Here is a 26,013-nt window from a genome sequence, read left to right on the forward strand (position 1 = left end):
ATTTTTAAAGAGTATTTCCCCCTTTTTAGTTAAGCAATGTCCATGTTTTGTTATTGTTGTTTTTTTCTGAACTGTAGTTCTACATCATTTTATGACATAAGGTAGAGAAAAAAATATTTTTTAAATAGATACTAACATCTGAAAGGAACACTACTGTAGAATAATGAAAACTGTTAACCTGTCCTCTATTGTTGATTTGGGGGTCATTATTCGTAGTTACACTATTGAGAACGGATAGAGAGCCTGGCCAGCCAATCAGAGCCGAGGCTTCCTCCCTTAGGGGCTCTCTACCCCTCACCATGGCCCTGAGCACTCCCATGTGCAGACCCCTAGACATCTCATTGCCTTGACCCTGAGCAGCCATCAAGGTGGACCTCTGGGTATTACATCATGGCCCATTGTCTCTGGGAGGCCCCCTGTGAACAATGGACTGATTTGACTCCAGAGATGTGTGCTGGAATGGGCATCCAATCAGAGGGACTAAGGGATGCATAGAGTGCTTCTGATTGGCTCTGGGGACTGCTATGGCCCACAGACTGTCCATTGATCTTGAGATTCATGTAGCTCTCTCCTAGAGTCACCTTACTAATCCTGCACACTGCACCCTAGGTGGTGCCCTCCCTTGGTACCCCTCCTGGCCAGCAGCAACTCTGCTTATCTTTTCCTTTTTTCTTTTTTTTTTTTTGGGGACCGGTCGTGGGGCCTGAACTCTGGGCCTGGGCGCTGTCCCTCAGCTCTTCAGCTCAAGGCTAGTGCTCTACCACTTGAGCCACAGCGCCACTTCCGGCTTTTTTCCTTTTTGCTTATGTGGTGCTGAGGAATTGAACCCAGGGCCTCGAGCATGCAAGGCAAGCGCTCTACCACTGAGCCACCTTCCCAGCCCTCTGCTTATCTTTTTCTTCAATAAATCTTTGCCATTTTATTTCTCCCTCTGTGGTCTCATTCTTTAAGATCATAGAGAAAAAGGACCTAATCCAGGTTTTACAGTGTTTTCAGTATGTCTATAAACACTTATTCCTAGGGTAATTTTGTTTCTTTTATTTATTAAAAAAACATTTTTAGACACTTTTTAAAACACAGATCCAGTTGATTACTAAACAAGTTTATTTAGTAATCCCTAATGATTTTTTTTAATATTTTGATTATCATTCATAAGGATAATGACAAAGTCACTTCTAATTATAGTTCACCTAAAACCTAAGATCCTTTGCTGAATGAAATCATTATGTTTTAAATAATATATTCAACTTACAGAATGTATACTTGCACATTCTGAGCAATTCTTAATGTAAGTACTTATGGACAAAATTCATCAGTTTCAAATTTGATTTTTTATCATTCAGGGCATCATGTCTTCATGAAACTCCATTCCATCAACATGACTAGAAAAAAAGTATCTGTGACCTTGGTACATCTCTTTGACTGATAGATGGAGGAAAAATGAGTCAAAAGGTCTCTGTTGTACCCTAAGTGTTTGCGAAACTACTGGAATCACATGAACCTAAAACCTGGGTGTATGCTTTTGTTAGAATATGGAATACACTGGAAACTTAGAGGCTGGATCCTAGACAATCACGCCTGTTAGCTACTCAGGAGGCTAAGACCTGAGGATCATAGTTTGAATCAACCTGATCGCCAATTAACCACCAAAAAGCCAGAGGTGGAGTTGTGGCTCTACCCTTGAGTGAAAAAGCTAAGGAAGGGGCAGGCCCCAGGCCCCAATTTCAAGCTCCAGTACTGACATGTACGCATGTGTGTGTGTGTGTGTATGCACACACACACACACAGAGTCTAAACAAAAGAGAGGGAGAGTAAATGAGAGAAAGAGAGAGACTTATATTTCCTAATCTCATTTTAAAATCTCACTTGAGTTTCTTGAGGCTGCTTATTTTAAAAGCAAGTTGAATACCAATAAGTGGCTTTATCAACAAGCCCCACGAGGGTTTTTTTTCCTTTAAAAATGCTTAAAGCAATGGCAATAATGGCTGAGTTCTGTACAATTTATGGCATAGCTGGGAGCATGTAGCCTCAGAGAACACATTCTGCTAGAATATTCAGCACTGTAAAGTTTTTTCCCTCAGCCAGTTCCTTCTTTGAAGACTGAATATACATGTCTAGGATATTTTTTAAGAGCACTTCTGTGGCATCCAAGTGCTTTACATTCATCAAATTAGTGGAAAGCTAAGCCCTACAGCACCAAATAGGGAGAAATCTAATAAAAACAAAGCCATTTTGCCTTCTATAAATATATTCATAGTAAACATTTCTCATTTCAGCTAAACTTTGCTACACTGAAACTTACCAAGTAAACTTTTATACATATTAAAAAGACTCAGAAAATTATATTCTGATAAAAGAAAATGCCAAAAGAAATTAAACATCTAAATTAATAATTTTTTTTAAAGCCATAAACTAAACCAGAAGCTGGTGGCTCATGCCTGTAATCCTAGCTACTCAGGAGGCTGAGACCTGAGGATTGTGGTACATAACCAGCCCAGGCAAGAATGGCTGTGAGACTCTTATCTCCAAGTAGCCACCAGAAAACCAGAAGTGGAGCTATGGCTCAGAGTGGTAGAGTGCCAGCCTTAGCAAAAAAGCTCAGGGACAGTACACAGGCCCTGAGTTCAAGCCTCATGACTAACAACAACAACAAAAAAGCCATAATCTAGACACTGGTGGCCCATTGTAATCCCAGCTACTTGGGAGGCTGAGATCATAGGACCTTGGTTCAAAGCCAGCCTGAGCAGAAAAGTCTGTCTGACTTTCCTCTCCAAGTAACCGCCAAAAAGCTGTCAGTGGAGCTATGGCTCAAGTGGTAGATCACTAACCTTGAGTGAAAAAGCTAATGGACAGTGCCCAGGCCCTGTGTTCAAACCCCACTACCAGCACAAAAGAGTAAATATAAATATGCAAATAAATATTGCCTTGGCTAATTCTTAATTGGAGTTTTTATATTAAATATTTAAATGCTAAAAATGTCAACATTTGAGTGGTATTGGAACTCAGGATTTTGAGCTTTTTAGGCAGGCACCCTACAACTTGAACCATAACATCTCCCTTTGGGGGAGATTTAATTTTTTTAAATAGGTTTACATGCCCCCCTCCTACCTCCAGGACCAGTATCTGGAAGCTGGGTATCTCTCACCATTCGTGTAATATAACTGGGACCATCACACTCAGCTTTATGATTTTCTATCCTCTCAATCACTGTACCTAGTATGACAGGCATGAACCACTGCACTGGGCCTGGATGTCTAGTTCTATGCTTTAGGGTTGTGATTTTATTGCCAGGTTAGGTTATTCGGCAGATGATTTTTTCATAGCTATTCATTTCACAGTCAAAGAGAACACTACATGGATACTTATAAGAAATAATTTCATTTAGCTCAAATACTGATGATGTGGGTTTTTTTTTTTGTATCGGGCAGTGTCTTCTTTATGTTTTAGAGTGGACACAGCCAAGCAAAAGGAGGGTTAAGTGGATCCAATGATGCAACAACAGTATCAGATTTCTGCCAAACTATGACTAATGCTGGAAAATCAACTTAAATTCTTTTTTCCTAATGGTCAATTAGTCATTGATTCTTTACACATAGGACTTTTCTTTGCAAAACAGGAACTTACAGGAAAATATTTGAATCATCTATTTCTGTGAAATAATTCCATTAAGGAGAAGATATTTTGCTGTCTCTAGTATTCTTGTTTTTTTTTCCCCCCTATGTGTGTGTATGTGTGCACATACCCAAGTCTTAAACTGAGGGCCTAAGTGCTGTACCTTAGCTTTTTCTCTCACAACTGGCATTCTACCACTTGAGCCACAGCTCCACCTTCCAGCTTTTGTCTGGTTAATTGGTGATAAAAGTCTCAAGGACTGGGGGCTGGGAAGGTGGCTCAGCGGTAGAGTGCTTGCCTTGCATGCTCGAGGCCCTGGGTTCGATTCCTTAGCACCACATAAGCACACACACACACACACACACAAAAAACCCAGCTGGAAGTGGCACTGTGGCTCAAGTGGTAGAGTGTTAGCCTTGAGCTGAAGAGCTGAGGGACAGTGCCCAGGCCCAGAGTTCAGGCCCCACGACTGGACCCCCCCCCCCCCCAAAAAAAAAAGTTTCAAGGACTTTCCTGAACAGGGTAGCTTCAAACTTTGATCCTCATATCTCATCTTCTTGAGTACCTAGGATTACAGGCATGAGCCAGCAAGCACCCAGCAAATTCACTATTTTGGGGGGACGAATTTCCCAGTACAGGTCAAGGAAGTAAGGATTTTGACAAGGCAGCAAAGTTTGAGTTAGGTAACTTTCTCTGTATTGTCATTTAGTAGTTGAACTACTTTTTTTTGTGTGGTTTCTTCTGTGGCAATCCTGGGGCTGAAGGTTCCAGCTTCTTTGGCCTGAGCTTCTTTTGCTCAAGGCCAGTAAAAGTAAAAAAGCTGAAAAAGCAACATGCCAAAAGAAATAAAATATCTACATTAATAATAATACAAAACTACAGCTCCACTGCCTGTCTTTTGAATAGTGTCCTGCCCCTGCAAACTTTGAGTGTCCATCCTCCGATCTCAGCCTCCTAAGTAGCTGGGATTACAGGCGAGCTACTTTTTTTTTTTTTGTTTTAAAGGAAAGGTTAAGGCCAAAAAAAAAAAAAAAAAAAAAAAATAGAAAAGAGGTTTATCCCTTAATGAAATGGGGCAGAGGACAGCAGGCTGGGGTTGGGAGATGAGTGGCTGAAGTGAGTGACCCAAAGGTTGCAGACTCCAGGGTTCCTGCCTTGTGAGTACAGAAGGGTCAAGCCGCGCCTTGGGGTGGCTGTGCCCCCATCTCCTCTTGGGCCATGAGGCCCCCCAACTCCGTGGGTGGTATTTTCCCCTAGCATACATAGCTTGCAGAAAAGGAGAAGCGCACACTAGAGAGGCTGTCTAAGAATATATTTTACAGGCATTAGGAAGATACATACAAAAATAAGTCTTCTGAGCTATGAATATGAAGCTATGTTATTTGGCAGGCAGAACTGTTCATGTATATATATATATATATATATATATGTTCTTTATTCTAAAATATATTCTTTATATTATATATTCTTTATTCTCTATATTCTAATAATACATTCTTTAGTTTAATCTATACCACATATACTTTATGTAATAGTATATGTGTAATATAGCATATATAATGTATGTGTGATGTGTGTAGTACAGTACATATAGTATATATCATATACATATTAGATATTAATAGTACATAGAATATTAATATTACCTATTAGAGTAATAAGACTACATATAATACTATCCATTAATAAAACTATATATGCTATATTATGTATATATACATAGTATATAAGCATATTTATATTAGAATATAATATTTTATATTGTTTATAATGTACTATATAACATATTTTATTTTAAGATAATAAATATATATATAGTACATATAAAGAATAAAGGATATATAAAGAAAAAGGAACTGCTCTCTAGCTTTCTTGAAGCTCAGCTTTTACTTGTTTGCTTTCTAAACTATAAAGTGACAGCTCAAGTAACACTTCCTAAGCAAAATATTTTCAGGATTGACATGTGATTTTTTTAACTTAACATTTTATCAAATCATCTTGTGTGGATTCAGATATTTTATTTTGACATATGACTGATTCTTTTTTCTGGAATATCAGCCTTCCCACCATATTAGAAGATAAAAAGAAAAGAGTAACAAGATTATTGATGTTTCACCTTGCGTGTACGACAGAAATCATGTCTCAAAGTTTTCAAGAAATCTCTCATGTAGCCTGAAATCTTTGCAGTATTCACATTTTTCTTTAAGACATTTATTAGTGTTTTCTTTTCTTTTTTTGTGTGTGTCCAGTCGTGGGCCTGAACCCTGGGCCTGGCTGCTGTCCCTCAGCTCTTTAGCTCAAGGCTGTCCCTCAGCTCTACCACTTGAGCCACAGTGCCACTTCCGGCGTTTTTTTTTTTTTCCTGCTTAGGTGCTACTAAGGAATCGAACCCAGGGCCTCATGCATGCAAGGCAAGCGCTCTACCACTGATCCACCTTCCCAGCCTTTTATTAGTGTTTTCTAAACATGAAGAATGTGGCACTCAGTATAATAAATAATAACTATGCATTGTAATATGGATGTATAAAATAAGCTGTTATTCATAGCAAATAAGCAGTTGAATTTTCAGTTATACTTTCGATTATGAATTCAGCGATGACTTATGGGCCCTGCTATTGTGTTTAGTAATAGAAAGTTGGAATTGTAAGCTCTGTGAGTTCAAAGACGGTATGGCAGTTGTTTCTGTTTCTTTTTATTATTAATACAATGCTTAGCTACTGACAGATGCTCAAGAAATGTGTGTTGTGTTTGAGTTTTTGAACAGGAGGGCTCTCAAGGAATGGATTGGCTCTCTCATGGAAATCCACCTGTCACTAACAAAGCAAGAAAGAGAGAATTCTTGTTGACATGCAGTGTAACATAAAGAATGAATCAAATCTTGCCATCAATCAGCTGCTTCATATTCTTTAAGGATTCGGCTTTGCTTTATGATTACCAAATTGCTTTATTTACCATTTATTGTTAAATGCATCAGTTCTTTTGTCTCTAAAAATGTTGTGTATAATCTGTTTGGTTTTGTAATTTTTATCTTACTCTTTAGAGCTTTAGAATAATTCTAAACCTATCTCTTCCTTATTTGTTTGTTTGTTTATTTATGCTGGTCCTGGGTGGAACTCAGGGCTTTAGTGCTGTCTCTCAGCTTCATTATTCCATGCTATTTAGTGTTCTGTCACTGAAGCCACAGTCCCACTTCTGGTGGTTAATTGGAGGTAAAAGTCTCGTGGACTTTCTTGCCTGCACTGCAGAACTTGAATTAAGTATTCCCAAAATCTACTCAGATTTTTTTTTTGTCAGTTGTGGGGCTTGAACTCAGGACGGAGGCACTGTCCCTGAGCCTCTTTGTGCTCAAGGCTAGCACTCTACCACTTGAGCCACAGTGCCACTTCCGTTTTTCTGAGTGGTTAGTTGGAGATAAGAGTCTCAGGGAGTCTTTTCTGCCCAGCCTGGCTTCAGACCACTACCCTCAGTTCTCAGCCTCTTGAGATGGCAGGTGTGAGTCACCAGTACCCAGCTTCAGATTTTTTATATGAATGTACACATTAAATTATAGACAATAATGACACCATACCTATCTATGAAAGTAGTTTTTCTTTTTTCTATATCTACAAAATTATCTTGAATTATGTTGTTTGTTTATTTACTGTTGGTGTGGGGCTTGAACTCTGGGCCTGGGTGCTATCCCTGAGCTCTTCAGCTCAAGTTGAACCTTGAGCTTGAGCCTTGGTCCATAAACAGAATTTCTAAAGTTATCAATATAATAAGCTCTAATGTGTTATATTTCATTCTTGTGCATGCACAGACATTATCAAGCTTGAACTCAGGGCCTCAGACTTGTTCAGCTGGCACTGTACCCCTTGAGCTATGCCTTTAGCTTGGCTTTTTGCTGGTTTTTTTGAAGATGAGTCTCACAGACATTTCTCCTTGACTGGCTTTGAACTGTGATCCTCCAGATCTCAGCTTTCTGAGTAGCTAGGATTACAGGTGTGAGCCACAAGTGCACAGATATTTTTTTAACTCTTAATGAATTGCCGTTTGATCAAGATAAGGCATATATTGATTACTATATTATGAATGTACTTGATTATATACTTAAGAACAAGTTTGCCCTAGCAGATTATATTGTATATTATCATCATCAAGGAAATCTTGCAGTATTATGGTTTTTTATCTAGTTTGCAATATGATAACATACCTTCCTTCATCATGTTGCTATGATAGCCAAGGAGGTTGCAAATATTGAGCTGATAAAATAGTGTACTATAAGGGATTAGGAATTAATTGGGAATTGGGTGTGAATTTAAATTTAAATTGCAGTGCAAACATTTTTCTCTTGCTGTGGGAAGTTGTTTTGTGGGCACATGTTTCCTTGTCTATAAAAGGAAGATAATAAATACAGGAGCTCTTTGGCACATGCAGGTATACGGATCCAAGGAGATTATTCTGTGTGTGTGTGTGTGTGTGTGTGTGTGTGTGTGTGTGTGTGTGTGTGTGTGTGTGTGTGTGTGTGAGTGTGTGAGTAAAGCAGATTTTCACAAAATTAAGGGTAAAGAAACAATGGTTTAACACAACTGATGATAATTCAGGACTGGAAGAGCTTCTCTGTATCAACTGAGCCTGGGTCATGAGCACTTGAAAATTTAGAATTCGAAGTTTTATTCTGGAAATTTCTTTTTGTTTTAATTGTTACTTTTGGCTGGGCTCAGTAGCTCACACCTGTAGTCCCAACTATTCAAGAGGCTAAGATCTGAGGACCACAGTTCAAAACTATCCCAGGCAGCAAAGTCCATGAAATGCTTCCTTCCAATTAACCACAAAAAGCTAGAAGTGGAGCTGTGGTTCAAGTGGTTGAATGAGCCAAGAAACAAAGGGACAGCTCCCCGGCCCGAGTTCAAGCCCAGTACTAGCACAGAAAACAATGACTACTTTTTGACCATAGGTGATCAAAACCATGCGTAATATACCCATAAATTAGGTAGGCTTATTAAAATACTTTATCAAATTATTATGACATTAGTTAATACAGCACATGTAACCAAACTTAATAAATAATGTGTACATGTGATACCTGTGCATTTTACATATAAATTAGTAGACAAATAAGATGGTTTTTAAGCTGATATCAGTGTGAGTTTAAACTCAGGGCCTTGCATGTGCCCAACTTGCTTCGTCAGCTCTTTGAGCCATGCTTCAGTCTGATGCTTTGCTGGATAATTGGGGATAAATTCCCTACATTTCTGCCCTAGCTGGCTTTGAACTGATTGAACTTGATCTCAGATACCTGAGTAAAGATTAAAAGCATGAGACATTGTTCTTAACCAAGCTGTACTCTCTCTCTCTTTCTTTCTTTCTTTCTTTCTTTCTTTCTTTCTTTCTTTCTTTCTTTCTTTCTTTCTTTCTTTCTTTCTTTCTTTCTTTCTTTCTTTCTTTCTTTCTTTTTCTTTCCTTCTTTCTTTTTTTTTCTTAAAATGCCATTTCTGGGGCTTAAACTCAGAGCCTTGCACTCTCACTGGGCTTTTTCACTTAAGGCTGGTGCTCTACCAGTTGAGCCACAGCTTCACTTCTGGCTTTTTGCTCTTTAATTGGAAATAAGAGTTTAATGGACTTTTCCTGTCCTGGCTTTTGTTGAACATCAATCCTCAGACCTCAGCCTCCTGAGGAGCTAGGATTAAAGGCATGAGCCACCAGCAACTGGCTCATGTTTTTTCCTCAAGCCTCTAGATTACTTGAATTGAAATTCTGGTTCTTTGCTAATTGACAGCAGAATAAACCGTTCTTCTCAGTCTCTCAAATGGGTTTGTATGGAAATAGTCTCTTGAATGCATAACTCTTCACTTTCTAAAAGTTTTTACTTATTTTAGTCTGTGGTGGTTTAGGACTGTGCTCTGAATTAGTTAATATCTTAGCCTATTAACCTGATTTCTACTCTGAGAAAAATGCAAAGTTGCTACATAGCTATAATGGGAATCTGCATTAAATTTTGTTAAATATATGCACAAAATTTTCACTCCTTAGGGAGGAAAAATGTGTGAATTTGATCCAATCCCGAATAGCATTTAGGTCTTTTTAGAATGACATTTTGGAGAAGAAAGGAGACATGACTATTCTTTTTGGCAAGAAAAGATCAAACAACTGTGTTATTGTACCAGTCCTATCATCACTATCATTTGTCTAGCAGTTCCAATCAGGTCTGAACTCTACTGTTCTGTTTATCAAACATCATTTTTTTAAATTAAACTTGGAACTGATAGCTCATGCCTGTAATCCTAGCTAATCAGGAGGCTGGGTTCATGAGGATCATGGCTTAAAGCCAGTCTGGGAAGAAATGTCTGTGAGACTCTTTATCTTCAGTTAACCACTAAAAAAACCAGAAATGGAGCTATGGCTCAAGTGGGAGAGCACCAGACATGAGAAAAGAAGCCAAGCAAGTCTGAAGCCCTGACTTCAAGCTTCAGGACTAGCACCAAAATCAAACAAAGAATCCAGAAACTTCTAGAACTTCTAGTCTAGGTACTCATGTTTTCAAATGACTTAGTAGGAATTTTGAGTAATGATATATAGTTAAGGGTTATTGCAAGAATTATGCCACTGTCAATTATTTATGCTTTTTGTATCTTTCTTGAGAAAAAAGAATGAGATGGAATAAAGAATATAATTATCTACCAGCAAGTTTGCTTTTTTATATATTCTATTGTAAAGATACTTTACAGAGAGGTTACAGTTACATGAGTAAGGTAATGAGTACATTTCCTATCGAGCATTGTTACCCCCTCCTTTGTTTTTCCCCTACCATCCCTTCCCTCCCCACCTCCCCAACTCCTCCCTCCCCCCACCAAAGTTTTAAAGTTCCTTTACAACATAGGGTCTTATACATCTCATTGTTACAATGGGTCAACCTGGATCCTTGTTTCAGCATTTTGTTATTTCCCTCCCCCTCCCCGAATTAGAAAAGTGTATATACAAGATGCAGGGCACCGGAATCAAATACAGTGAAAACAGGGGTTATTCCATGGGGTAAGATCATACAAAAGAAACAAAATATCACATAGTACATTGTTCATTTCGCTTAGCATCATCTTATATGGTTATATATACATTTGACATTTTGTTGTTGTTGTTGGTTGTGGGGCTTGAACTCTGGGCTTGGGTGCTGTCCCTGTGCTCTTCAGCTCAAGGTGAGTGCTCTACCGCTTGAGCCACAGCGCCACTTCCATGTACATAGCTTTTGACCTTTCCTGCTTGTCCTAGACATGTACTAGTTATTGCAGATAAGGGAAACCATGGGAACTATGTGTCTTTGGGCCTGGCTTACGTTACTTAATGTAATTGTTTCCAGGTCTTTCCATTTCATAACAAATGGGGTGATGTCATTCTTTCTGATGGAGGCATATCATTCCATTATATACATATACATACATACATATATATATATATATATATATATAAATACATATCATATATTCTTCATCCATTTATCTACTGAGAGGCATCTGGCTTGGTTCCATATCTTAGCTATAGTGAATAATGCTGCAGTAAACATAGTTGTTCTGGTAGCTTTAGTATGGCATTGTTTGTGATCCTATGGATAAGTGGCTTAAAGTGGGATTGCTGGGCCATGGGGGAGCTCTATGTGGAGTCTTTTGAGGAATCTCCATACTGCTTTCCAAAGTGGTTGAACAAGTTTACACTCCCACCAACAATGCAGTAGGGTTCCCTTCTGGCCACATCTCCTCCAGCATCTGTTGTTATTAGAGTTCTTGATTATAGCTATTCTAACTGGGGTGAGTTGGAATCTCAATGTTGTCTTGATCTGCATTTCTTTTATGGCTAGAGAAGTTGAGCATTTCTTCATATATCTATTGGCCATTCTTCTTTCCTCTTCAGAGAAGTCTGTAAGTCTTTAGCCCACTTATTAATCGGGCAATTGTTTCTTTGAAGATTTGTTGTTGGAGGATTTAATTTTTTGAGTTCTAAGTATATTTTAGATATGAGACCCTTGTTTGTTGTATGGCTAGTGAAGATCTTCTCCCAATCCATGACAGGTTTTCTATTGATCTTCTAGTTGTGACCTTTGCTACGCAGAAGCTCTGCAGTTTCATGCAATCTCATTTGTCCAACCTTTCTTTGATTTGTTGTGTTTCTAGGTCTTTATTAATATCAGCCTGTGCACAGAGCCCTAGAGTTTCTCTTATTCCTTTCTGTAATGTTTTCCAGGTGTCTGCTTTGACTTTGAGGTCTGTGATAGATTTGGAGTTGATTCTAGTGCACGGTGATATACGTGGATCTAGCTTTAGTTTTCTAAAAGTGTTTAACCAGTATTGCCAGAACCATATGCTGAAAAGGCTGTCTTTCTTCCATTCTATTTTTTTTTTTTAGCTCCCTTATCGAAGATTAGGTAACAGTAGGGTTACCTGTGGGTTCATTTCTGGGTCTTCAGTTCTATTCCATTGGTCCTCAGGTCTATTCTTGTGCCAGTACCAAGCTGTTTTGATTACTATGACTTTGTAGTAGATTTTGAAATTTGGTATTGATATTCCTCCAGCACTGTTCTTTCTGCTAAGGATTGGTTTTGCTATTCAGGATCTTTTATTGTTCCATATGAGTTTCTGGATTGCTTCTTCTATTTCATTGAAGAGTGAGGTTGGGATATTGATAGGTATGGCATTGAATTTATAGATAGATAGCCTTTGGCAGCATTGCCATTTTCATGATGTTGATCTTTTCAATCCATGAGTATGGGAGGTTTTTCCACTTCCTTAGTTCTGCTTTAATTTCCTTTTTCAGGTTTTTAAAATTTTCAATCATAGAAGTCCTTCACTTCTTTAGTTAAGTTTAGTCTTAGGTATTTTATTTTTTGTGGGGCTATTACAAAAGGAGTTGCCTTTCTGATTTCAGCTGCGCTCTTCTCATTATTGGCATACAGGAAAGCCATTGATTTCTGAGGGTTAATTTTATACCCTGCTACTTTGCCAAAATTTCCAATCAGCTCACGTAACTTGGGAGTGGAGTCCATGGGGTTTTTTAAATACGAGATCGTGTTATCTGCAAAGAGGGAGAGTTTTACTTCATCTTTCCCTATTTGGATCCCCTTTATGTTTGCATCTTGTCTTACCAGCAAGGTTCTTAAACGAATGCCAACTCCTTTGTTTTCAAGAGAAAAAAAATAAGATTTCAAACAAAACACTAAACCCAGTCTAAGAAAATCTAATGCAGTAAAATCATTTGCATGACTAAGAAGTGCTAAAAAATGTAAACACATCTTATCTCTCTCAGTAATCAATAAGTACAATCACTTCTTTCATGCTCTTGGAACTTCTGTGATGATTCCTTGTACAGGTAATCCTTTAAGAAATGGTGAAAAACTCAGCAGGGTGTCCATGGCTCAAGCCGGACATCTTTGCTGCTTAGGAAAATGAGGTCCAGAGGATCACAGTTAAGGACTAGCCTAGGCAGAAATGTCTGCATGACTCCAGCTCCAAAATAGCCAGCCACAAGACAAACTAGATTTGCAGCCCAAAGCTGAGCAAAGCAAGGCTCCGATTTAAAACCCTGGTTCCAGCAAATAAGATCAAATGGACTGTTGAAATCTGTAATTTAAGGAATGACGTTATTAGAAATGATTTTCGCCAATGCTAACCTTTATAGTGCAACAATTTCATGATAACTAGCAAAAAAAGAAAGTAGGCAAAATAATAACAAATGCTTTCAGTCATGAGTGTAAGCCTACCGACCCAGGAGGCTAAGATCAAAGATTCACAGTTCAAAGCTAGCTGGAGGAGGAAAGCCTATTAGATTTATCTCCAGTGAGCCAGCAAAAAGCTAGAAGTGAAGGTGTGGCTCAAGTGGTAAGGCACTAGTCTTGAGAGGAAAAAGCCAAGTAAGAGCACTTAGGCCTGAGTTCACACCCTGTTGCCAACACAAATTAGAATAAAATAGAATAACAAATATTGACAATAGGTATTGGCTAATACTTACCTACGTTTTGACTTCTTCATTAGAAAGCACCTAATTGCAGTAGCTTCAAATACAAATTTATTCCACCCTTATATTTCCATTTTCTATGATGTAACTACAAAGAAATTAGATTCTGACCTTTGAAAAATTCCCTGCACAATGCTATCCAACTATGACAGCTTTGCTCACTTAAGAAAATGAGTGACACTACAAAACATAGCATTAATGGAAAATAAGTTTCTCTTAATGTGATAATTTAGGTCGTAATGATTCTCCTTTCCTTATATTCTAGAACACAAATCAACTTTACAGTGGCTATTGATTTTACAGCATCTAATGGTGAGTATTATGATCACTTCCCTCTATGCAGTATTACCGATTAAGTGAAAAATGCCTGTTTTTTTTTTCCATGAGGTTTAGGTACTTTCTCTCTCTACAGATTTCTGAAGGCTTTTTTTAAATAAAACATTCATATAATGTTTCACTTATGTTCAGTCTTACAAAGTAGTTCAAATATCAGAAGAAGAAAAAATGGATTGTAGAACTTTTTAATCTTCAAATAGTGTCATTTTCTTCACATATTCTTTCTAAAAAATGCAGATTTGCTATTTGGGAGGCTTAGGGTTGAGGTTCAAAACCATCCCAAGCAGGGAAGGCTGTGAGAATTTTATTTCCAATTAACCAGCAAAAACTCCTAAGAGAGGTGTGGCTCCAATGTTAGATTGCTGGACTTGAACAAAAAAGCCAAGCAAAAGCATGAAACACTGAATTCAGGCACTAGTAGTTGCACAGAAAATTGCAAATTTTACATTTGATTAAGCCCATAGTCTACCCCTGCCCTATTCTTTGCCCTTCTCTTTTCCCCATACCTGGTACTTCTGAAGTGTGTCTAATTATAATCCTCATATAGTTTTGCTGTGTGTAACCCAACCCTCTGTGTATCTTACAAAACTGGGTTAATATATAGTTTTTTACAGAATTATTCATAAGATCATATTTAGATGGTTTGAGACATAACAGTCTATATATGCATGGTAATGATTTGCCTATCACACATTTTAAGAAGGAAAAGTTAGTTCTCTCAAAAACAACAGTTACTGTAAAACTTCAGTAATTATGTAACTTAATCAATACAAACCTCATTTATTACTGTTTGGTGATACTGGGATTTGAAGTTAGGACCTCTGAATGCTAGGACAGTGAGTTTTGGGAGTTTCTTTTGTTTTGGTTTGATTTGGTGTTTTTTTTGGTGGTACTGGGATTCAAAGTTGGGACCTCCGAGTTGCTAGGTAGGTGCTCTACCAGTTGATTCATAACTCCAGCCTCAAACCAACTTATTTATCTTGTGTGTGTGTGTGTGTGTGTGTGTGTGTGTGTGTGTGTGTGTGTGTGTGTGTGTGTGATTGTCCTGGGGCTTGAACACAGGGCCTGATGTATGTCCCTGAGCAATGTTACTCAAGGCTAGCACCCTACCGTTTATGCCACAGCTCTACATCTGGCTTTTTGGTGGTTAATTGAAGATAAATGTCTCACAGACTTTCCCCGACCACACTGGCTTTAAACCAGGATCCTCAGCTCTCAGCCTCCTGAGTAGCTAGGATTACAAGCATGAGCCACCAGCACCTGTCTTCTTATTTATCTTTTACCCAAAGTTGCCTCTTGTTTATATTTATCTAAGATAGTCCCTAGATTATGATAGTTTGACATAACAATTTTTCAACTTTACAAAGACAGGAAATCACATTCAACAGAAGCCATACTTCAACATGTTGTTTTTTTGGCCAGTCCTGGAGCTTGAACGCAGGGCCAGTGGGCACTGTCCCTGAGCCTCTCTGTGCTCAAGACTAACACTCTACCACTTGAGCCATAGCACTACTTCTGGCTTTTTCTGTGTATGTGGTGCTGAGGAATCGAACCCAGGGCTTCATGCATGCAAGGTGAGCACTCTACCACTCAGCCACATGCCCAGCCTCAACTTTTTTTTTAATGGTAGTATTTTCTTGAGCTAATAATGGCTGTCCAAATACTTGTGGGAAGTGAGGCGGGAACGAACAGCCTTGCCTGCCAGGCAGCCCTGTGGGCTTCTCCTCTGCACACCGTGGACTTTCTAACCCAGTATGTCATCTGGCTCAGGTGTGTGAAATAGTGTGATTTACATTATTTTCAATTTACAACTGTTTATTAGGATGTAACCCATCCCATGTTGAGGATACAGATTTCTTTTTTTTTTTTCCAAATCACTTATTGTATTCATAATTCTCATGTTCTAACCTCTTTACCTCCCATTTCTTTCCCAGTGACTCACATCTCACAAAAGGCTACGTTTAATAAAGATAGCACCAGGGAGAGAACACTAGTCACATCCTCCTCATATACAAATGGGCAAACTGAGATCAGAAAACTCTTTCACTAATCACTACATCCTGGCTTCTTCATTCTGGAGTTCAAAACTTCAGAGCAGATGATTCTGTAATTAAGCTAACTTTTTACATATCTTACATGTATTTCTTAACCTTTAGGATTCAAGTGAAGGATTTTTCTCATGTGTGTGGTTCAGTAAAACATGAAACACAGAAGTCATGAACTCTGACTGGCTTAAAATAAAGACCCAGCCGGGCGCTTGTGGCTCACACCTGTAATCCTAGCTAATCAGGAGGCTGAAATTGGAGGATTATGGTTCAAAGCCAGCCCAGGCAGGAAACGCTGTGAGGGGAAAAACAAAAAACCAAAAATCAAAGTAAGAAGATAGCTTCATTTGCAATAGTATTATCTAAAGGACTAATCTGATTGGGAATACATTTAACAAAAGAGGTACAAAACTTACACTCTGAAAACAATATTCTGAAAAAAATGCTGAGAAATTAAATATTGAAATAAATTAAAACACACACACACACACCATAAACCAGGTGCTGATGGCTCCTACCTGTAATCCTAGTTGCTGAAATCTGAGGACTGTAGTTTGAAGACAGCCAAGGCTGGAAGCCTGCGATTCTTATCTCCAGTTAATCACAGCCAAAGCAGGAAGTAGATCTGTGGCTCAAGTGATATAGCATTAGCCTTGAGCAAAAGCAGTTCAGGGACAGCACCCAAGCTCAGAGTTCAAGACCCAGTACTGGAAAAGACACACACACACACACACACACACACACACACACACACACAATTGTATCTCTAAGAATTGTATCTCTATGGACTCTGACTGTGGGTTTATGTCCTCATTTTTCCCAGCAGTGTATTGTATGAGTTGGAGCACATTATATATGCTTATAATAAACTCATGCCATAGACTGGTTGGAAGACTTATGTGAGATAGGAGGTCAGATTTTAACTACATGGTAGATGCCCTGTTATAGTTACTATTGCTACTCGTTGTGTCCCAAATGTAACAACCTACTACAGTGTCAGTCTTCATAGAGTCTCTGGAAGCTACAGAAGAAGGACAAGGGTGAGCAGGCACAAGGAGTTAGGCAGTTTTGTGTGCTACCACCATTCCCATTCAACCTTCCATTCTCACTTAAGATATGAAATGGACTTTCAGTCTGCCCTTGTCCTGATAACTAAAGTACCTCAGCCAGAAGCTCAACATGAGTAACAGGACAGTTTACATTTTCCCTTAATGAGGGAAATGCAACATCCTGTAGAGAATAATACTTTGTGAAAACAGGAAGCTTTGCAGATAACTCAGAAAATAGCCACAGTAACAGTTTACAGCTGCATGTACATTAATACGTTGGTGTGTGCACCAGTACTGGGACTTGAACTCAGGGCCTTGAGCGCTCCCTTCACTCCCCTGCTCAAGACTAGCACTCTACCACTTGGGCCACAGCTCCACTTCCAGCTTTTTGATGGTTAAATGGAGATGAGAGTCTCGAGGACTTTTCTTTCCAGCTGGTTTTGAACTAGGATCCTCAGAGCTCAGCCTCCTTGAGTAGCTAGGATTATAGGCATAAGCCAATGGTGCCAGACTGCTTTACTGCTTTTAATCATTTTCGTACACAATCTCATTTTTTTTCTTCCCAGTAGTATTTGTTTTGCAGATGTTTTTCCTGCAGGTGGTAAATTTTACCTCTGGACCTCTGACTCCTTGCTTAATAACTAGTTAGAGAACTTGAATAATCTTTCCAATCTCAATACTTAATCATCTCTAATTGGAAAATCACTACACTTTCTTTTTGAAGTGATAAAGTGGGATTGCTCTTGAGTACTACTCCATTTGTATTTATTTGGGATTAGACTTTAGGAAAAGCTCATAGTTATTGAAAGCATGAAATCAGTAGGTCCCTCTGATGATAAACATAAGAATTCAAGCTTTAGGGCCCATGTTGCTTCTAACACTAACAAATAAGATTAAATTATAAAAGGTAACATTATAATAAAATAAGATTCTTCTAGAATTGAAACTCAGAAATAGCCTGAAGCATTGGCAATAATGAATACTTTCTGAAAGATCCTGCTTGTGCTTTAGCATTTCTTTGTAAAGCTTTCTTAATACCTGATATATTGTAATAAATATGTATGTGTTAATATGCATCCAAAAAGAAACTTGAACTGTAATCACAGTCAGAAAAGCAGAAGTTTTGAATATTTCATTCTGAAACAGACATCAAGAGCAATGTTGTTAAAAAAAAATATCCTTAGCCTAGTTACTTATAAGTTATTTATTTACGCTGTTTTGTTTTTACCAGTACTGGGACTTGAACTCAGGACCTCATGATCTTGCTTAGCTATTTTTGCTCTAGGTTTGTGCTCTTACACTTCTGCCACACCTCCACATCTGGCTTTTTGCTGGATAATTGAGAATAAAAGTCTCAAAAATTTTCCTCTGGACTGGCCTCAAACTGTGATCCTCATATCTCAGCCTCCTGAGTAGGTAGGATTACAGCAGCCTGGTGGATTATGTTTGAAATCTATCTTCTCTCCTCAGGCAACCCTGCCCAGCCCACCTCTCTTCACTACATGAACCCTTACCAACTGAATGCCTACGGGATGGCCCTGAAGGCCGTAGGGGAAATCGTTCAAGACTATGACAGTGATAAAATGTTTCCAGCTCTGGGATTTGGAGCAAAACTGCCCCCAGATGGAAGGATATCACATGAATTCGCTTTGGTAAGGATATATCAAACGGATTGGTTCTTTTGCAAAAAAAGTTGGTTATTTTCATAGTGATTCTCTACTTATTTCCTGCTCATTGGGGGAGCAAACCCTGGTGACCTGAGATTCTGCTGTTTTGGTCAATCCTTAGAGTGATCTTAATGGAGGAAAACAAAACAAAACAAAACAACATGATAACTCTCCTGAATTGCCTCCGATTTATATGCACGGTTATGTGTTATGGTTACGTTTTGCTGCATAATAAGCATCTCTGAAAACTAAGGGCAAATCATTCTGTTCACAATTTCTGTTTCAAGAATTTCAGCCAAATATAATAGGAATTAGCAGATCTTTTGTTTTCAATGACTGGATCCTCAGCGGGGATTATCTTGGTGGGTAGAGATGGCTGGAGTTGTGTTAATTAGGGTTCTATGTCAGGGCTTCGGTTCAGCCTACAGATTGGCTTGCACAGATCACCTTTGTATCCTGTCTGTGGGGACAGAATCTCCCTCTCCATGGCTTCCTTGCCCATGCTCATATCTGGTACCTGACTTTAAATGGCCAAAGTAGTTGGGTCTTTTTTTTCTTCTCTCTCTCTCTCTCTCTCTCTCTTTGTGCCAGTCCTGGGGCTTGAACTCAGGGCCTGGGTGATATTCCTGAGCTTCTTTAATGCAAGGCTAGCACTTCAGCCACAACCCCACTTCTGCTTTTTAGGTGGTTAATAATCAGAGATAAGAGTCTCACAGATTTTCTTTCCCAGGCTGGCTTCAAATTGCAATCCTCAGCTCTCAGCCTCTTGAGTAGCTGGGATTACAAGCGTGACCTGTCAGTGCTGGGCTTCTTCCAATGTTCTTAATGCCTAAGAATGATGGTATTAAAAAAAACCAAAATGAAGTCTGATAATATTCCTGCCAATTGCTTCTTCTCCCCCTTTTCTGTGGTGTTACTCTTTCTCTCTTATTTTTTTTTTTACCTTTTCTGCTTTTCCTTCCTCCATCCATTTCATATAGCTGAACCAAGGATGGGTTTTTGATATTTTTCAACTTACACTGTTTTCCGGGAGGCCAGTTTCATGACTCACAGCATAGAAATGGTTGTGGTTTGAAGGTGTCTTCTCCACATTCAGGCTTTGCCAGTGTGACCAGCACCCACCTCACTCAGGTGAAGGCCTTTAGGAGGCGATTAGCTCAAGAGAACTCCTTTTACAGTCCTGGATTTAAGAATCTTCTGGAAAAAGCTTCCATCAGCATTTGGCCTCGTGCCCTTCCTCCTTCCAGCGTGTTTGAAGCCTTCTTCCCATGAGATGACTACACCTACTGTTGATTTTGATCTGAAACTCTCACCTCTCTAGAAGTGGGAGAAATAGGCTTTCTATGCTTTATAAATTACCCTGAATTGTGTATGTAGTTATAACTGCAATAGAGATCAAACCTCCTTAAGTCTGAAAACAAGTCTACCAGACTGACAACAGAAACAAGAGCAATTATGTCAGTGATATCATGTGTCAACTTCAGTATTACTATTGGATTTTTGTTGTTGTTGTTATTCAATATACTTTTGTTTTAGGGGGTGAGGAGATATATCTGGGGGAGAGGGTATCTAGGGAGATAGTATTGGAATTGATAATAAATAATTACTGGAGCTGGTACTGGTGGCTCACGCCTGTCATCCTATCTACTTGGGAGGCTGAGATCTGGGGATCATGGTTGAAAGCCAGCCCAAGCAGGAAAGTTCATGAGAATCTGATCTCCAGTTAACCACCAAAAGACTGAAACTAGAACTGTGGCTCAAGTGATAGAACACATGAGCCTTGAGCAAAACTGCTCAGGGCCAGTACCCAGTCCCTGAGTTCAAGCCCCAGAACCAGTGCACAAGAGCATGTGTGTGTGCACACGCACACACGTTTACTGAGTGTCAAGATCTACTTGATGCTCATCATCCTCTAGTCATAACATTCCAATAAGTTAGAAATATGGAAGATACATCATGCCACTCACAATGACTGGTGCAACGAGAATCTCAGCTATGACGCAGAAACAGGGCAAAGTGCCAGAGACAAACTCAAACCCAGAATAGTCTTATTTCAGAACATATACTCTCTTTTCCTTTGTGAGTGGTAATAGGGCTTGAACTCAGGGCCTCCGATTCACTTGGCTTGATAGCTTGGCTGTGCTCTATCACCTGAGCCATCCTCCAGTCCAACTTTTTACTTGATCATTGGAGATCAAATCTCTTGGACTTTCTTGGCCAGGTTGACTTTGAACTTCCATTTCTTTGCAGTTAGCATTATAGGTGTAAGCCTTGGTATCCAGCAGGGTATATACACCGATTTCTAGTAAACTATATTTCATGAAGTACCTGTTATCCTATGGCTTAGGTGTAATGCTTCATTGATACAATGGTCTATATACTTACAGAGAATTTTATGAATTTACCTTCCTCTGATGTATTTTAAGTAATTTTACATTTTTGTTTCTATCCTTATTCTTGCTTGCCTTTTCTAGTGTGCAGCCAGAGTTAGGAAAGGTTGCTAGAGTGTTTAATTCTTCCTTGAAATAGCCTGTGTATCACATTACCCATGTCATATAAAAATGAGAATCTGTGAGACTTTGTTGTGTCTTGGGGAATTAAAATCACCCAGACACTTACACCATGAAACTCAGTCACGTGATCGTGCCTTAAGATCCTCAGGAGAAAAAGGTCACGGGCTATTTTAAAGCCGAGGCAAAGGAATGATCATATTCAATTCAATGAGGCTTTGCAAGTTTTCCTTCTACATGTTTCTTCTTACCCTTGTATATCATTTCTTTAGAAACTTTGTCTTATTTTCTCATTTTTTGCCTCTTTCTACCCTCATGTTCATTCCTTATAGCCCAACTTATACCAATATCTATTGCTAAAGAGATACTGGTTTTATTCGTTTATATTCATTCTGCAGGGAGAATGTGGCATTGTGACATCTCCACCTGTGTCCACACTAATTCCAATCAATCCAAAGAGGGGCTTGTGTGTGTGTGTGCGCGCGCGCGTGCGTGCGTGCACGTGCTAATCCTGGGACTTGAACTCAGAGTCTGGGTGCTATCCCTGAGCTTCTTTTGCTCAAGGCTAGAGCTCTACCACTTGAGCCACAGCGCCACTTCTGGCTTTTTTGGGTAGTTAAATGGAGAGAAGAGTCTCAAGAGACTTTTCTGCCCAGGCTGGCTTCAAACTTCAGTCCTCAGATTTCAGCCTCCTGATTAGCTAAGATTCCACGTGTGAGCCACTCGTTTGAACCAGCTCAAACTGCTTTTTAACGAGAAACAAATTGGTTCCCTCGATAATTACATCAAAAAAGCAGAGTTCTTATAACTTATTAGTGTTTTGTCATTAAGAAGAAAAATTCATTTTTAGTTGTAAAATATTTTAATTAATCCTGATGTAATACAAAACATATTAAAAAGAGTAAGATATGATTTCATGCTAAAATGTATTTGTATCCGCTAATGCATGTAAAGAATCCTCAGAGCAACTTATGATATTAGGACTAAGACAAAAATTAGGGCTTTAGATCAGATGTCAGTGGCTCACTGCTGCTGCCTGTAATCCCAGCTACTCAGGAGACTTGGGAAAATTGTGGTTTGAAGTCAGCCAAGACAGAAAAACCGTTGAGAATCTTATCTCCATTTAACTAACAAAAATCAGGGCTGGAAGCATGGCTCAAATGGGAGAGCACCACCCAAGCTATCAAGGGAAGTAAGTTCTAACTTGAGTTCAAACCCCAGAACCAGGACAATAAAATAATAAAATAGGCTAGAAATTTACACTTAAGCATCCATAACAACAAATAGAATATCCAGGAATTGTCTTTTTATGACCAAATCATAAAAAAGTAACCTTGTGATTTCAAATCCTGAGCAATAGAGGAAATATTTTCATAAAATTCTAAACCTCCCTAGGCAAAAATGCTAAAAAAAAAAAATACTGATTGAAAAGTAGTTCTGAACTATCCTAGTTTGTAATGGCTCCCCCAAGACCAATATAAAGTACATTTTATGTGACCAAAATCAGTAATGAGTTTTAATTTTAATTAGCCTCATACATTATCTAGGGAAAAGTACACCATAAAATCTTATTTAAAGGAAGGTTAAATTGCTCAGCTCAGATTAATATCAAAACTTGCCACTGGCCATTTGGTGCTTAATGCTATACTTTGTGTGTGTGTGTGTGTGTGTGTCTGTGTCTGTGTTTGTGTGTCTGTGTGTGTGTGTGTGTGTGTGTGTGTGTGTACTGGGCCTACACTCAGGGCTTGGGGGCCTGCACTCAGGGCCTGGGTATTGTCCTTTAGCATTTTTCCTCAAGGCTGGTGCTCTACCACTTGAGCCAGAGCTCCACTTCTGGCTTTTGGGTGGGTAATTGGAGATGAGTCTCAAGATGTTTCCTGTTCAAAGCTGGCTTTGAACTGTGATCCTCAAATCTCAGCCTCCTGAGTAGCTAGGATGACAGTTGAGCCATCAGCACCCAGCAAAATGTTACATCTTTTATGTTTTAATTTCAAACCATTCATCTAACCAGTGATCTGATGGAAAGAGGTCTGCTACTACTTTTAGGTTCTAAAACATTTTGTGAGGATTAGCTAATGAAAATGTTTGAACAAAAGGCACACCAGTTTTTATAAATGCCTCTTTCACAAATAAAATTGAAGTCTTTAATACCATTTACCTCAGTCTCTGGTCTCCCCAGCCATGAAGAACATCAAAGATTTTCTAATGTGAGGACATGGGAGTTGTTAAGAGATTTGTCTCTGGACAGATGGTATTCAGTCAAATCTGGGGTCTCTCAATATTGGACAAACTGTCTACACTCTCATTTGACTCTTTTTCTGAAAAGAGAACAATGAAAGTGCATTAGCTACTCTCTTAGAACTGTTCTATAAGCCACCTATTATATACAACTATCTTAATACCAAACCTGCCACGTGGAACTCAATACATTCGAGTTATAAACTACCAGTTGTAGTGATTGCTTGGGTGAAGGCATGCATGCTGGGATGGCTGCTATATTTTATTTTATTTTATTTTTGGGTCCGGTCGTGGGGCCTGAACTCTGGGCCCGGGCACTGTCCCTCAGCTCTTCAGCTCAAGGCTAGCGCTCTACCACTTGAGCCACAGCGCCACTTCCGGCTTTTTTCTTTTTGCTTATGTGGTGCTGAGGAATCGAACCCAGGGCCTCAGGCATGCAAGGCAAGCGCTCTACCACTGAGCCACCTTCCCAGCCCTTGGCTGCTATATTTAAATGTATTTACATCTACATTGTTAGGAAATCTAGTCACAGAAAATGTTTCCATTCCCTGTTGGCAGAGACAGAGCCTAACTCCCCTCTCCTTGGTTGGGTTAATACTAGTGAGTCATGCCTAGAAAACAAAGTAGAAGTAATAGGAGGCAATCTCTGAGAAGCTTCTGGAAGGCCGTGGGGCATTGCTTTCAGGTAACTCATTCTGGAGGATGGTGGAAGAAGCAAGTTTTCTCCACAGCCATAGAAGCGAGTCTCCTTAGAACTCATCCCTCAGCCTGGTCAAGAAATGTCCACATTTTGTGAGCAACCTCATGAGAGACTCAGCTCAAGAACCACCTGGTGAAGTTGTTTCCAGAAATATCCATCTCTTACCCCCAATGTGGGAGATAGTAAATGGTTTTAGTCCTAGGTGCAAAAGGGAATGACATTGTACAATCTATTATACAATACATAAGTAGTAAGCTGTCCTGTGTATATTATTTATATTATATAGCTCTTTAACCTAACAATGACTGAGTGAGGTGCCCACCTGTCTTAGAATAAGATATTGCTCTTATTGTCCCAAGTAGCTGGGATTACAGGTATGTGCTACCACACCTGGCTCTTCTCCCTTTCTTTGTGCCACTATTGGGTCTTGAGTTCCCTGTCCCTTCACTTTTTGGCTCAAGGCTAGCACTCTACCGCTTGAATCACATCTCTACTGACAGACTTTTGGTGGTTCATTGGAGGTAAGGCTCTCCAAAGACTTTCCTGCCCTGGCTGACTTTGAACCAAGATCCAGTCTCCTCAGTGGGATTATGGGCATGAGTCACTGGCTCCCAGCAGTCAGCATTTTTATAAGCCATCATATTCTGATCAATGTAATGCAAAATATTGTTGGCCAATTTATTTAGTTTTTGACTATTGTAAATCTTTAAGAGCATTGTTTCAAAGTATCTGTAGGCATGTCCATATGAATCACTGGTACTATTTCTTTTTTCAGCTGAACATCATGGTCAATTAACATTTTCTTTTTCTTTGGTCTGTAACGTTCCATCAGAATGGCAACCCTCAAAATCCCTACTGTGACGGCATCGAGGGCGTCATGGAGGCTTACTACAGAAGTCTGAAGTCCGTGCAGCTGTACGGCCCAACAAACTTTGCTCCTGTCATCAACCACGTAGCAAGGTAAGCAGAGAGGGCACAGATATTTATTCTTATGTCCCAAACATAACTGAAAGTATGCCATTACTGCTAGCATGACTTCAGGAATCAAAGTTGGTCCCTGCTAATTTCCTTTCAAGAAGGTAAAGGAAGACCATGAATCCCTAAGACCTCGCGATGGTTGTCTGGAAACAACACAGGCAGGAAAGTTCATAAGACTTTATCTCCAATTCACAAGCAAAATAGCTGGAAGTGGGGTGTGGCTCAAATGTCAAGTGGTACAGTGCTAGACTTGAGCAAAAATGCTCAGGGACAGCACCTAGGCCCTGCGTTCAAGCCCCAGGGCCAGTACAAAAAAGAAAGATTAAAAGGAAAAAAAAAAAGGATGTGTCTAGTGAAGAAACATACCCTTGCGTGATAGTAAGACCTGTCTTTTCCAACCCAGGAAGATGTCTTCTTTGAAATGCCATCAGGATAAACACAAGAGATTGATGGTGACTCAGCTTTGTAAATTGTGCCTGTCTAATGCTGTGTCCCAAGGCATAAATGTAATGAGGCTGAATTCCATTAAGACACTCAGTTGAATCTCCTTGTGATATGTGGGGCACATTCTTTTAACTTCTTTGAAATTAATATGATGGCTAATTTGATAAATTCCCAGACCTCTCTCTCCCTGTAAATAGTACATAGTACTGTGATCAGAATGTAACTGCATAGCATTCCAACTACAATTTCTAAAGGAAGTTCTACAACATAAAAATCTACTTATGATTTTGTTTTCTCATCCATGCCTCAATGAATCAGACATTATTTTTCAATCTCTTAAATTTTGATTTCAGCCAAGCTGCAAATCCTGTAGAACTCTGCCTTGTTTTCAGATAACTAAGGAAGTTTAGGTCCTATAACAATAACTTATACTTGTAATCCTAGCTTCTCCAGACG

The 26,013-nt window shown here is 39.2% G+C and overlaps 1 protein-coding gene across 2 annotated transcripts in view; it reads left to right on the forward strand.

The window, feature by feature from the left end:
• Positions 1-26,013, forward strand: part of Cpne8 (copine 8) — a 158,849-nt gene that overhangs the window by 108,595 nt on the left and 24,241 nt on the right. For both annotated transcript variants that reach the window (XM_042677716.1, XM_042677717.1), the window contains 3 exons: positions 13,856-13,902; positions 18,491-18,672; positions 24,968-25,095. In XM_042677716.1, coding sequence (XP_042533650.1) covers positions 13,856-13,902; positions 18,491-18,672; positions 24,968-25,095 — 357 coding nt within the window. The remainder of the gene's footprint in view (positions 1-13,855; positions 13,903-18,490; positions 18,673-24,967; positions 25,096-26,013) is intronic.

The sequence above is a fragment of the Dipodomys spectabilis genome, unplaced genomic scaffold, assembly GCF_019054845.1.
Source record: "Dipodomys spectabilis isolate Male_0828 unplaced genomic scaffold, ASM1905484v1 ptg000039l, whole genome shotgun sequence".
Lineage (NCBI taxonomy): Eukaryota > Metazoa > Chordata > Mammalia > Rodentia > Heteromyidae > Dipodomys > Dipodomys spectabilis.